General features: G+C 43.7%; 1 protein-coding gene across 1 annotated transcript in view; it reads right to left on the bottom strand.

Annotated features, from left to right (window-relative positions):
* The window catches only part of LOC147684905 (17-beta-hydroxysteroid dehydrogenase type 6-like), a 92,338-nt gene that overhangs the window by 18,244 nt on the left and 60,024 nt on the right, over nucleotides 1–14,070 (bottom strand). The window contains exon 4 of the mRNA XM_086940795.1: nucleotides 8,506–8,669. Within this exon, the coding sequence (XP_086796921.1) occupies nucleotides 8,506–8,669 (164 nt within the window). The remainder of the gene's footprint in view (nucleotides 1–8,505; nucleotides 8,670–14,070) is intronic.

The following is a 14,070-nucleotide window of genomic DNA, read 5'->3' as shown; positions in this document are numbered from 1 at the left end:
TTTGTAAAAATTTTCATCCCATATCACTAATTAATTATGATTGTAACATTTTTGCAAAGATTTTGGCTTCCTGCTTGCAGAAAAGTATTCTTTTCCTTATTAACCCTGATCAGGCTGGTTTAGCTTCTGATAATGCCAGAAGGTTTTCCAATATTCTCACGCTTAGGCGAAAATATCCCTCTCCCTTAGCTGCATTATCTTTAGATGCGGAAAAAGCTTTTGATCTAATAAATTGGTAATTCATGATTCACACTTTACAATGGTTTGGATTTGGTCCAAAGTTTATTTTATAAGTCAAACTATTATATACAGATCCAAAAGCATGTGTTTTTGTTAATGGTCTTTTTTCCCCATATTTTTGCATGCAAAGAGGTACACGTCAGGGGTGCCCCCTGTCCACATTACGTTTTTGTTATGTTTGGACCCCTTCCTTGAACGACTTAGAAATAACCCCCTTATTACTGGTTTTACACTGAAATCCCACCAAATTAAACTTTCTGCATATGCAGATGATATTCTTATTTATATGGTCAACCCTGTTACTTCCCTACCCCCCTTTTTACATGAAATCTCATTATTCTCTGCTGTATCTGGCTATAAACTAAATATCTCCAAGACTGAGATTTTATCTTTACATTCTTCATGTTATCAACATATGTTTGATTCCACCAGGTTTACATGGTGCCCTCAACAAATTTAATATTTAGGAACATGGTTATCCTCTAATATTCGTGATACATTATCCCACAACTTTACTGCTCTAAAACTTAAAATTACCAATTTGTTGACCTCTTGGTCTCCTCTATTTCTATCTTGGTGGGGCAGAGTAGATATGATTAAAATGATGATTGTTCCCCAGGTATTATTCACATTGTCAATGTTACGATTCAAAATTCCCAATTTTTATTTTACACAGATTAATTCTATATGTACTAAGTTTTTATGGCATAATAAGCATGCCCGTATTGCCCTATCAAATTAATTCACCCCAAAACCGAGGGGGTGTTCGATTTCCTGACTTGAAACTATATCAGCTTTTTTGATTCATCAATTTTATGCTATGTCCAAAGGTTATCAAGATTTACCTAAACCTTCTTGGGTCACTGTTGCATGCTCATTGTTAAATGGTTTCTCATTACAGGATGTTGTATTTGTGACCAATTGTACTTTTAGTTTTAAGTATCCAATTTTGAAATATTCTCAATACCTTTTACATACATTTTTCTTTAAGCATTTTGACAAATATCAATCTTTCCTAGCTTCCTCACTATGGTATAACAAATACATCAGATTTCGTCACAAATCATTTTATTACAAACATTGGAAAGAAAAGGGCATTTTTTATGTCAATCAAATGATTGTTAATAATTAGATTTTGCCTTTCCATCAATTGCAAGAGAACTTTAATCTACCTGATTCATGTATTCAACAATAACATGTTAGTTTCAGTACTTCAGAGTTGTATACAGAATTTCATTTCTCAGCCAGTTCCAATTTCATTCACACTAGATACACCATTGTACCAAGTTTCTCCTGATATTATTCCAAATGCACCGTTCATATATAAAATGTTATCTACAGTTAATTGCTCACGGAATAAATCAAATATTGAGCTAGAATGGGAACACGATTTATACCAAACATTGTCGATCTCTCACTGGGACAACTTATGGCAAAAACTCTTCAAGACATCTAATGCTGCAAATATCACACAATCCCTATATTTTATTTATAATAGAGTTGTTATCACTCCCCTCCTTTTGCATAAATTTAACCAATCAGTATCACCAGCGTGTTGGTCATGTCTCACTGCTGAAGGCTCTTTCATACACTTTCTTTACTATTGTCATAAGGTTCATGCTTTTTGGAAAGCTGTTTGGTCAAAACGTCTATTGATTTTTTCCTTTAGAATTCAATTAAACATCCATAATGTATTTTTAGGTACTCTGTCTCCTGACTTTGACCAAATTACCTCCAAATCAATTTTATTTTATTTATTTATTGCTGTTGCTTTTAAGGTTATATTAACATGCTGGAATTACAATGCTAAGTTATCTTTTTTACTCTGGTGGAATTTAATATGTGATGAACATAGAATTGCTTTGGTATCTCATGCTTCCATTCATCTATAGATTAAATCTGATCTACAATGGCTACCGTTCACTACTTATTTGTCCTCAAACTCACCTTCTCCATAACTTTCTCTTTTATAATCACTACTTTCTCTTTCTTTTCTTTTTCTTTTTCTTTTCCTTTTCTTCGTCTATCTTCCTCTCTTCTATCCCTATCTTTTTCATACTCTTTCCCCTCTTTCTTTTTTTATAATAAAATCTTCTAATAAACTATACCTTCCCATATTTACACAGGTACACAGTATTTTAGTTCTAAGTTCAGTCTTATAATTATTATGTACTATGTATTAGATGTTTCCTAAGAGTGTCAGTACAAGTTCATGCAATCTCTGTTCTCATATCTTTAGTTCACTCACTTTCAGATGTTGCTACTGTATAATTGTATACTCATATCCTCATCTGAACGAAATAGTATATTTGTATTTCTGTGTTTTTTATCTCCAATAAAAATTATGTAAAAAAAAATAATATTGAGAGACAGAAATAACGGAAATTAAATATTGTGACACACAAATATTGTTGACAAGAATATAGTTTTTTGAGGTAAAAGATTAAGGGGGTCATTCTGATGGCTGTCGGACTGCATCCGATGGCTCATCAGAAGTGGTTTGACTGCCATCTGCTGCTGCGGTCGGACCGACGCATTACAATGCATGCGGTCGGAGACAGCAGGGGGAGGGACAGTCCGCTGCTGCCCGTCAGACCATCGTCAACAATCCCTAAAATAAGGGAGTTGCCTTCTCAGGCTCCGCTGTATGGATTACAATTACCCTTTCTGCCTGCCCTTTCATGGCGGTTTGTCAACCATGAAAAGGCAGGCAAAAAGTGACTTTGGGGGTCCCTAGCAGCCCCCCACCCTTGGCCCTCCGCTATGGGGCCTGGTGTGCACCTATGTTGCCCCTTAAACATCCCTGCACCGTGTGGCAGGCACAGCATGGTGCCTGCCACACGGTGCAGGGATGCTTTTAAACGGTATATTTTATATTGTGGCTTGTCCTGCAGCCCACCGCAAAGGCGGTCGTATTGTAATGAGGGCAGTGGGACCGCCGACTACCTGTCAAGCCGTCCCTCTACTGCTACCGTGCTGGTCGAACGAGAGTTCGATAGGCATCGTAATGATAACCCGTTGTTTTACATAACATTGATGATTTTAATATCGCTTTCACTAATATAGTGGTGAAAATATTGTTTTTTAAATTATTTGAATGTGTTACAATTGATATATTTATGTTATGTGTTGCTATTGTTTGTATAACTGATTTTTTTTAAATATTGCTTTTACTTTTAAGCGATTGAGAAGTGTTTATTCAATTTTTAATAGCAATTCACAGTGTCATAGTGGGTTTTTGGGCTTGTAGGGGGATAGTGTGGGAAATTAATTTGGAAAAAATTGGGAATTATGTAATACATTTTATTCAATTATTTGATTGATATTTATTATGTAAATTATACAATACTGATTTCTTTTCATGAAATGTTATATGCTGGCCCCCCATGCACCATCTGTCTGGGGAGCTGACACAAGAAGAACTGCAGAGGAGGAGCAAAATTTGATGCGCCACTGGACCCCATCCTAGGGAAAAGAATGGAGCGATGATTTGTGCCACCCAGTGCCCATGTCTGGGGGAGACAGCAGGCTTACCACAGTCAACAACCAGCCCATGCTCCACATGACAGAAAGAGGAGCGGTTGGTTTCACGCTGGCTAGAGGGATTGGCCAGGAACAAGGGAGCTGGCTAAGGACACAGAAAACTTGGGTTTACCCCCACCCGCTCTTCCCATGCAGTGTCTGGGTGTCCCAGGAAGGACCTGGCCCCCAAATCATAAAAATAAAACACTGTATGATGGTGCATGAACACAGCAGGAGAGCCGCTACTTACCTATTCATTTTCCCTGCATGGGAGCATGGCAAAATGCTCTGTAGGCCTCCATTTTCATATGTTTTTCTTTTCATGGTGCCCTGAGAAAAGGCAGGGGTGCCACCATTATACTGGCAAAGTGGTGTGGGGTGCCGTAGGGAATGCAGCAGCCCGCCAGGTATGTTATTTAAACAGCAACCCAAAGTCTCTTTAGTCATTAAATTCATGACCCCAGGTGAAGTTTCATTGAATTTTAAGTACTCCTGGAGCTGGAGCTATTATTCTGCAGCTCAGGAGAGCAGGGACCACATGTGGTTGGTCCTATGGCTGCACACGTGGCCTGAGTACAGTAAAAGAAAGATGCTGACACACGTCAATTTGATTTGTAATGCTTTATTTAGTATATGTTATTGAGTAGGATTATTGAGAAATGTAATAATGATTGCATCGAATTGTGGTTATTGATTCTATTGATATGATAGTGATTTTTAACCTGCGATTATTGCCATTATAATATGGTGACCCATTCGCAAAGTCAAAAGGCTTGCCGTATATTATGATTTGGTGACCCCTCGACAAAGCCAACATGCTGGTCTTATATACTGATATGCGGACCCCCTTGACAAAGCCAATAGGTCAGATTTATATTGTGATGTTGTATCTGGTATAGGTGGAGGGGGGGGGGGGTATTGTGATTAGGGTGAGCACCCACCAGGGATGACATTATATAAAGGTGTTACCAAACATATTTTCATCTAACTACTATATATATTTATAAATTAATACATAGAATTTCACTGCGTGTGTGAGCACGTGTTTATGTAATAAGTGTATATTTTCGTTTTTAAAGAAAACACACTGACTGGACATTAATTTATTGAGTGTTGTTATTGCGTACCAGCAGATGGAGATTACTAGCCCACATCCCCTTCACTGAGTATGCCTTGTAATGCTCTGCTTTGTTACCCCAAAAAATCAAGTGCTGCAATGTGGCACTGGATTTCTAGTTAGGAGACAATTGTGGACCTTTTACTTGTGCAGGACTCACATTCAATAGAACTAATATCAATCAATCAATCAAAGACATTTGTAGAGCGCACTACTTACCCGGAGGGTCTCAAGGCGCTTGGGGGGGGGGTGCTGCTACTGCTCGAACAGCCAGGTCTTGAGCTTCTTCCTGAAGGAGAGGTGGTCTTGGGTCAGGCGCAGGTCGGTCGGGCGGGAGTTCCAGGTCTTGGCGGCCAGGTAGGAGAAGGACCTTCCTCCTGTTGTCGCTCTTCGGATGCGGGGGACGGCGGCGAGGGCGTGGTTGGTCGATCTGAGGTGGCGTTTGGGAGCGTAGAAGTTGAGGCGGTTGTTGAGGTAGCTCGGGCCTTGGTCGTGTAGGGCTTTGTGTGCGTGGGTGAGGAGACAGAAGGTGATTCTCTTGTTGACGGGGAGCCAGTGTAGGTCTCTCAGATGTCCGGAGATGTGGCTGCGTCGGGGGATGTCGAGGATGAGTCTGGCTGAGGCGTTCTGGATCCGCTGGAGTCTCTTCTGGAGCTTGGCGGTGGTTCCAGCGTAGAGGACGTTGCCGTAGTCCAGTCGGCTGGTGACGAGGGCCTGGGTGACCGTCTTCCTGGTCTCGGTGGGGATCTACCGGAAGATCTTCCGTAGCATGCGCAGGATGTTAAAACAGGACGCGGAGACGGCGTTGACTTGTCTGGTCATGGAGAGGAGGGAGGAGTCCAGGATGACGCCCAGGTTGCGTGCGTGGGCTGTCGGTTTGGGTGCGGTGCCCAGGGCGGGGGCCACCAGGAGTCGTCCCAGGCGGAGGGCGAGGAGTCCAGGATGAGGACTTCCGTCTTGTCTGAGTTCAGTTTCAGGCGGCTGGTTGTCATCCACTCGGCTACGTCTTTCATCCCTTCGTGAAGGTCGGCTCTGGCGGCGGCGGGGTCGTTGGTCAGGGAGAGGATCAGCTGGGTGTCGTCAGCGTGGGAGATGATGTTGAGGTTGTGTTGGCGTGCGATGGCCGCGAGGGGGCTCATGTAGACGTTGAAGAGGGTGGGGCTCAGCGAGGATCCTTGAGGGACGCCGCAGATGACTTCAGTGGCCTCTGACTTGTACGGTGGTAGACGGACTCTCTGTGTTCTTCCGTCGAGGAAGGAGATGATCCATTCCAGTGCCTTCTCCTGGATTCCGACGTTGCTGAGGCGCTGCACTAGGGTGCAGTGGCAGACAGTGTCGAATGCCGCGGAGAGGTCTAGGAGGATGAGGGCCGCTGTTTCTCCGTTGTCCATCAGGGCTCGGATGTCATCGGTGGCAGCGATGAGGGCGGTCTCGGTGCTGTGGTTGGCTCGGAAGCCAGACTGTGAGGGGTCGAGGGATCCATTCGTCTCGAGGAAGGCGGCCAGCTGTTTGTTGACGGTCTTCTCGATGACTTTGGCTGGAAACGGGAGGAGCGAGATGGGGCGGTAATTCTTGAGCTCGGTGGGGTCCGCTGTAAGTTTCTTGAGTAGGGCGCTGAGTTCGGCGTGCTTCCAGCTCTCCGGGAAGGTGGCGGTGTCGAAGGAGGTGTTGATGATGTCTCGCAGGTGGGGTGCGATGACAGCGTCGGCCTTGTTGAAGAGGTGGTGAGGGCAGGGGTCGGTTGGAGATCCGGAGTGGATGGAGTTCATCATGCAGACGGTGTCTTCGGTGCTGATCGGAGTCCAGGCACGGAGGGTGGTGGTGGGGGGCGGTGGTTCGGTCGTGGCGTGCGTCGGTTGAGTGCTGAAGCTGTTGTGTATGTCCGCGATCTTGTTGTGGAAGTAGGAGGCGAGGGAGTTGCAGAGGTCTTGCGATGGGGTGATGTCGTTGTTTCCGGCGTTGGGGTTGGAGAGCTCTTTCACGATGTTGAAGAGTTCCTTGCAGTTGTGTGCGTTGTTATCCAGCCGGTCCTTGAATGCAGTTTTCTTGGTGGCGCAGATCAGTTGGTGGTGCTTCCGGGTGGCAAGCTTGAGGGAGGTCATGTTGTCCGGTGTTGGTTCCTTTCTCCAGGCTCTCGAGGGCTCGGCAGTTCTTCTTGGAGCTCTTGAGTTCGTCTGTGAACCATGGGGCCTTCTTGCTGCTGGGTCTGCTGGGCGGGGCTCTCAGTGGGGCGAGTTCGTCCGCGCAGTTGCTGATCCACTTCGTGAGGTTGCCGGCGGCCTGGCTGGGGTTCGCTGAGCTGGCGGAAGGGTGCTGGCTCAGAGGAGCTGGCGGAAGGGTGCTGGCTCAGAAAAGCGGCGAGCTGGTCGGCTGTGATCTTGTTCCAGCTTCTTCGAGCAACCTGTTGCTGGTGGTGGTGGATCGTCGTTCTTTTGAAGGTGAAGTGGACGCAGCTATGGTCCGTCCAGTGGAGTCCGGTGGTGTGGCTGAAGGCGATGTCTTTGCTGGATGAGAAGACGGCGTTGAGTGTGTGTCCGGCGAGGTGGGTGGGGGTGGACACCAGCTGCTTGAGACCGAGGTTGGCGAGGTTGTCGAGCAGGGTGATGGTGTTGCGGTTGTTGTTGTTCTCCAGGTGGAATATGATGTCCCCCAGGAGGATGTAGTCAGCGGAGGGGAGGGCATGCGGGCTGATAGCCCAATTTAATTATGCTGCCTCTGAAGTCTTGCATAAGTCTTGCATAAGGACTACTTGAATACAATCACCGATTGGAAAACAAATGGGGCAATGTAGCCATCCTCAAAATGCCATGGCCTTTATTGACAATCCAGCCAAACAATTGCAAACTATGACAAATGAATGAAAACCAATGGCAGGCATTGGCTGACCTAGTGTTCCCTCTCTGAGCTACTTCTTACTGGTGCTTTTTTTTAAAGTGTTGGTAAAATGAAGTCCCCCCTTTCAGAAGTGCAACCTAAAAACGAAAGACAGGATTAGTCAAAGAAATAGGACATAATTAGAGAAACAAGGGGATGTGATAGCAGGACACTGGTAAAAAAGAGATGGGTTGACAGAGCAGGGAGCTGAGAGAGAAGAGGGATAACAGCAGTGTCGGACTGGGGACAAAAAAAATCGGTCTGGGTCCGAAATAAAACTGGCTCCTGATAGGGATTTAAATATCTATAAAATTGACCGACAATTGCAAATCAGGCCAGTTTAGAACTTGTAAAAGTACACTGTATAGGTATTTTGCAAGGTATTGGAGACTACATGCTCTTGTGTTTGTTGCAAACAATGTTTGAAGTAACATCAGGGGAATCAACTGTAAACCTGGCCCACCTGGAAATAAGACAGGCCCACAGTTTGCTAAACAAAAACAGCCAACAGACTTACCTCTCATACCCGCCCATGGGGCACTGCCTGATTGTACTATATACCAGTATGCCCCTAGATGATAGAACAAGAAGCTGAAATAGAATCTTGGCACTGCTGTTTGGATGCAGATAATATTAGATACATCACCACAAGTAATTGCTCACACTAGTCTAGCAAACACTGGTCTGCTCCCAGGAAACCTAAAAAAACTAATGCTGGCAGAACAAGTTGCATGAAAGAGTCAAGAACTCACGCTTCTGGTAGCAGTCCTCGCCGTAGCTCTCCTTCACCTCAGATGGAAGACAGCTCCAAATATTTTCTAGCTCCTTTTTGACGACCTCTACATTTAAAATTTCAGTTTTGAAGGCCCCAGGTTCGATGATGGACACTTTCACTCCAAACGAAGACAGTTCACGCCTGTATCAACACAATTAGTATCAGCATCAACCTCTTTTCTCCCAAGGAATGGCACAGCTGGTAATGTAACATTGAGGATGCTTTACCTCCAGGGGCCATCAAACATTCTTTTAAATATTTAAAGAGCTGTTGAAAATTATATTTTAGCATGTGTCGACCATCCTGTGGGGTCTGGAGACTCTGGCACAGATCATCGAAGTGCCTTGGAACATGTATCTAAACTTTTTAATTGATGTGACCCTAGTTTTTATGATAACCAGTCTGCTAATGGAGAGATCCCACTATTCAAATTTACAACAATTTGAAGTTAATTGGTACGATGTATAATACATTTATTGACTGACCTGGCCCCACCAAAAAGTCCCATGATAGACTTACCCAGAAGGATGTCACTCTACATATTTAGGAAACTCTAGTGTAGATTGCAGGGCTCTAATTTCACTGCTCTATAGACGTCTTATACAGATCATACAAATAACTCTAGTGAGAAACTGATGTTAATGAAGGGAAGGTGTAGTGCTTTCATTAACTTAAGACACTGTCAAGTTTGTTTTTAGGTGTTACAAAACTGTGCAGCAGGGAGTGGCTGATCCATGCAATGCTGGTAACTTTGCCAGAGTCTGCTTTACTGTGGATCACAAATTGGTACTGCTCGTAGAAACCTTGTGTGATGCTTTCATATGACAGAGAGAATACACAATGATACATCAAATCGATTAATCATCAGTGTAAAAAGAGATCAATTAGCAAATATACATACAAAAGTGGATACAAATACAATAATCATATAGGATCAATTCAGTTCATCAAAAAGCACAAAGAACATGACAAATAACAGTTTACAAACATTCAAATATGCCCAAGGTTAAACATTTCTTATCATTCTAATTTCCCCATGAATCTGGCAATAGAAACACAGATGATCTCAGTTTGGATTAATTGTAAATACCTAAGAGCTAGAAAACATTGTAAAAAGTTCAAACCTTTTATCAAAGGTAAAATAAAACGCTTCACAGGAATAGCATACTACCTACAAAAAAAATACTACATGTAAGGTGCTTAAATTTGGAGACAAGATCACAAAGGAAGAAGGGGTAAAGATACTGACCAGTTTGTTTCAAAGGAAAAGAAACAAGAAAATGAAAAATGTTGACAGTACATCGTGGTAAGAGAAACCTATGCTGCTGGTTTGTTATCAAGTTGAGAAAAGGCTGACTGCCACAGCCGGTTAACAGTCCAGTGTGGCTGAGGACAGTCGACTTTTTCTCCTCACAGGTACTTTTTGTATTACTTTTATATTGGGTAAAAAGAGCTTTAAAAGTATGCCTGCTAATTGAATGGAGGGGACTGGGTCATCAAAACGCTTGCTCACACCCATCTCTCTGCAAACCTTCTTGATGTACTCCAGCAATTGGATATCTCTTGCTGAATCTAGGCCTATTTATTATTCATTTATTTAATAAGCTTATAGAGTATGCAGCTACCCAAAAGGATCTCCCGGCGCTAGAGGCAGACAGTAAGCAGAGATGCTAAATCAAGCAAGAGACACAGCAACATAACCGGGGGACAAAATGGCTCAGTCAGTGCAGTTGAAGAACATGGTTTTTATGTTCTTACGGAAGGTAAGCAATGAGTTACAGTTCCTAAGAACTACCACAAGAGAATTCCAAAGTTTTTAACCCAAAAAAGGAAAAGTAGAGTCCCTTAATACGAGCTCTACGAAACCTAGGCGTGATAAATAGTGCAAGGTTAGCTGAGCTCAGAGATCGGGAAGGGACATCCAGAGACACCAGATCTTGAATATAAGAATGGGCATGACCGTGTCTAGCTCAAAACATGTAACATAAGGCCTTGAATATAATCAGTTCATCAACCTTCAGCCAATGTAGTTTGTGGAGCAAGGGAGAGATGGAAGCATATCTCGGCAGCCGAAAAAGAAGGCTGGCGGCCATGGTCTGGATGATCTACAAGCAATAAATCAAGACTTTATCAGCACCCAGATACAGTACATCCCCGTATTCCAATCTGGACGTTACCAAGGCCTATAGCACTGTTCTCTGGGTACTTAGAGGAATCGTCCAAAGGATTTTCTTGAGCCATTTCAGAATGGAAAAGCAAGAGGCGGTACTCTTGGAGACCTGTGGCTTAAGGAAGAGATTCCTTTACCATTTCCCTATTTGAAGCCTCATTCAGCTTTGTCCAAATAGTGTGCCCCAGAAGAAGTGGTGCTATCAGTAGACCATCTTCAAGAAAGGGCAACCCCAGCTCCTCATGGCAAATATAAGAGGAGCTACTGACATGAACAGCCAAAAGAGTTTTAATAAATTTCTTCTCCGCCCTCTGTAGATAAGTTGCATTAACATAGCAGCAGACATGGGGGCATAACTTGCTGCTGATATAGGAGGGTTGCCGTTCCGTGAGTTCAGTGATGGCCACGGTGGGGAGACGGGTCGCATTCTTGATGGAACACATTCCTTTACTGGCTTGCTGGGGAACCTTACATCACGGCAGGTTCATTGCGTCTTTAATGCCTAATTTTAACAGAATTCGGTGGTCGTGCTGACGAGAAAGTTGAGTCTGCCATTTTGTTTTTCCTTTTATGCCTCACAACACCATGCTCATTTTCTGCTGCCTCAGAATACCGCTGCTTTTCATATAAATACAATGGGGCATCTGCAGTAATAATTCCCCATATAATTCTTCTGGTATCTTCAATAATACTTCTCAATTTTGGCAGAGACTCTGACAATATTTTTCCGCTATATCTGCCTGCCACCTTTTATTTGCTACTGTGCCCCTTTCGTTGACTGACTATTTGAACCACATAAGTGTAGGACAAGGAACCTTCATCTCAGCACCAGTAAACCCCCTACTACCAAGAATAGCACCAAAGGTACTACTCTTAATCCTTTCTCTGTTCTGGAGGATATGGAAGACACTGGAAGTGCTTATCAAGAATCTTCCTCATAGTCCTATAGCTTGATGGGCTCTCACTCCACCTCTATGACCAAAATGTCCTCTAAACTGCGTACAACTTCTAATATCTCAATGCATAAAAGGGTTAAAAAGGACACTCCCTCACCCATAATACACCCAATTATAATTAAGCACGGGCGAATTTTGCGAATTGGCAATTCTCGAATTTGCGGATTTGCGAATTGGCAATCCGCAAAATTCGCAAATTCGCGCGTATTTGCGGAATTTTTTTATTTTTGCGTGTTCGCGGGTGTTCGCAAGGCGCTTTGCAATTTCGCTGGTTTTTTTTTTGCCTGCTTAATAACGGCCACCCTCTTGTTTTTTATGCCCATCTGCCCTCTGTACCACTTGTTTCTGTGCCCTTCTGCCCTCTGCCCCACTCATTTTTTGTCCCCTTCTGCCCTCTGTCCCACTTTTGTGCCCTTCTGCCCTCAGCCCCACTTAGAATGGCGCCTGCAAGCTGCCAGCGCCATTCTAAAATAGCTAGAAATAGCTTCAACAGGAAGCACTAATAGATAAAGTAAAGCAGGTGCTCCAGTTAAAGGTCAAATTAAGTTACACAATCATTAATCACCCCAAGTTTGGGAGTGATTAATGATTGTGTAACTGAATTTGAGCAGCACCTGCTTTACTTTATCTATTAGAGCTTCCTGTTGAAGCTGACTTTTGTAACTATTTTAGAATGGCTCTGGCAGCTTGCTGGCGCCATTCTAAAAGAGTTACAAAAGTCAGCTTGAACTTTTGACCCAATCCCCGTTTGCGGATTTCCGTTCGCGGATTTTGGGGGAAATTCGCGAATCTCGCGGATTGCGAATTTACCGAAAATCTGCAAAATCCGTGAGCGGAACGGATTTTCCGCCCAGGCTTAATTATAATCTCAATGGAGCTTCTGCTTGAAGAAATCTGGGATCTCAAACCTTATGATGGAGCAAGGATTCGCACGTAAAGCGACTTGCTCACATTCATGAACCTCGTTAATTTGTAATAGTATTAACCAATCCTGTTTGTCATTAATTTCGCACCTTTACAGTACACGCGGGTGTCCAAGAGACGCTTGCCTATGTGTCTATTAATCCTAACAACGCTTGCATACTACAGAATGGCCGCTTCGCAGAAATCCAGTCTGCGCATGTGTCGGTCATACCCATGTGGTGTGACGCACTCGCAGTTTTGGAGGGATATTTTGCTAATGCGGATTGTTGCTAAAAATGGCCGCTTGTCTTTAATCACGCTCTCTGCTTGCCCATGCCGCTTTGCACTTCTATCTATTTCTGCATAACTCCTAACTGCTATAGTTATTATAAAGTAAGGGGTGAAGTGTAGCTTATCATGGTGTACAGTGTATTCATTTTTTCTGTGTTTCTAATTTGTTTTCGCTTACTTTTCATGTACCGCGTATCTGTGGGCCTGGGAGTGGGGAGCTGCTCCATCTTTGAAACCCAGTACAACCCTGTCATGTGATGAGGGAAAAATTCAAACTGCGCAGAAGCAACACCAAGCCAGCTGGCTTCTGAAGTTGAGATGCGCCTGGGAACGACTTTTGTGCACCGAGAGAAGATTTCGGCTGTACCTAAAACTGCAACAAATGTATTTTTCTTATGTGTGTCCTATTGTTTTACACCTTTCTCAACCATGGGAACTGGAATGTAAGGGGTGGGTACAATAATTAAATATTCATCATGGGAACACAGAATTTTAGGTGGTGACAATGACCTAACCACCTCTCCTGACCTTAATAAGTTGGGGATCCTATCACTTGCAACATTTGTGGGTGGTCTAGGGACCCGAAAAGGGTATAACTAGCCTAGTTTTAGTTAGAGAAATTGTCCGACTTGTCCGAATAGCTGACCTGTCACCGACCCTACGAACTCTATAGGTGATTGATACAGAGAGCTGCGGAGCACTCTGTCCGAAATTTTCCACAAACTCCAAGGGGTGGAAATAGTCTTAAGTCCTGGCGAAGCACTTTGCTGGGAGATTCGAGAACCCAATCGGGGTTACTGGCGGATTCCGTGCAGAGAGGGGGTAGCGCAGACGTTGCATCCGAAGCTGCAGGTGTTGGTCGTGCCCTTTGGTGAGCCCAGTCCTGACCCAAATCCTGAGGGGTATCCTGTCCTGAGTGTCTGTGAGCTGTACCTGCTCACCTACTGGCATCCTAAATCCTTGAGGGTCCTTGTCCTCGCCTTTTCCCGAAGCTGACCCGTGGCCAGGGTTAGTCCTCATTCCTGTCTTTGGTAAATATTATATGGGTGTTTGTCCATCTATCCTCTCTTCTACTCTTTTAATAAAGCCTCTATGCCCATGATAATCTCTCTATTATCCCAAATGTCATATATGCAAACTGTTTATTAGTTGTGTTCCATTCTTCCCCCACCTTTAGAACATTATTGATACTGTTTTACTCAAATTCGGGTGATCTAATTTA

Source organism: Lissotriton vulgaris, chromosome 10 (genome assembly GCF_964263255.1).
Source record: "Lissotriton vulgaris chromosome 10, aLisVul1.2, whole genome shotgun sequence".
In the NCBI taxonomy this organism is placed as follows: Eukaryota; Metazoa; Chordata; class Amphibia; order Caudata; family Salamandridae; genus Lissotriton; species Lissotriton vulgaris.
Note: the sequence above shows the minus strand (reverse complement) of the source record. Positions and strands in the feature narration are given on the sequence as shown.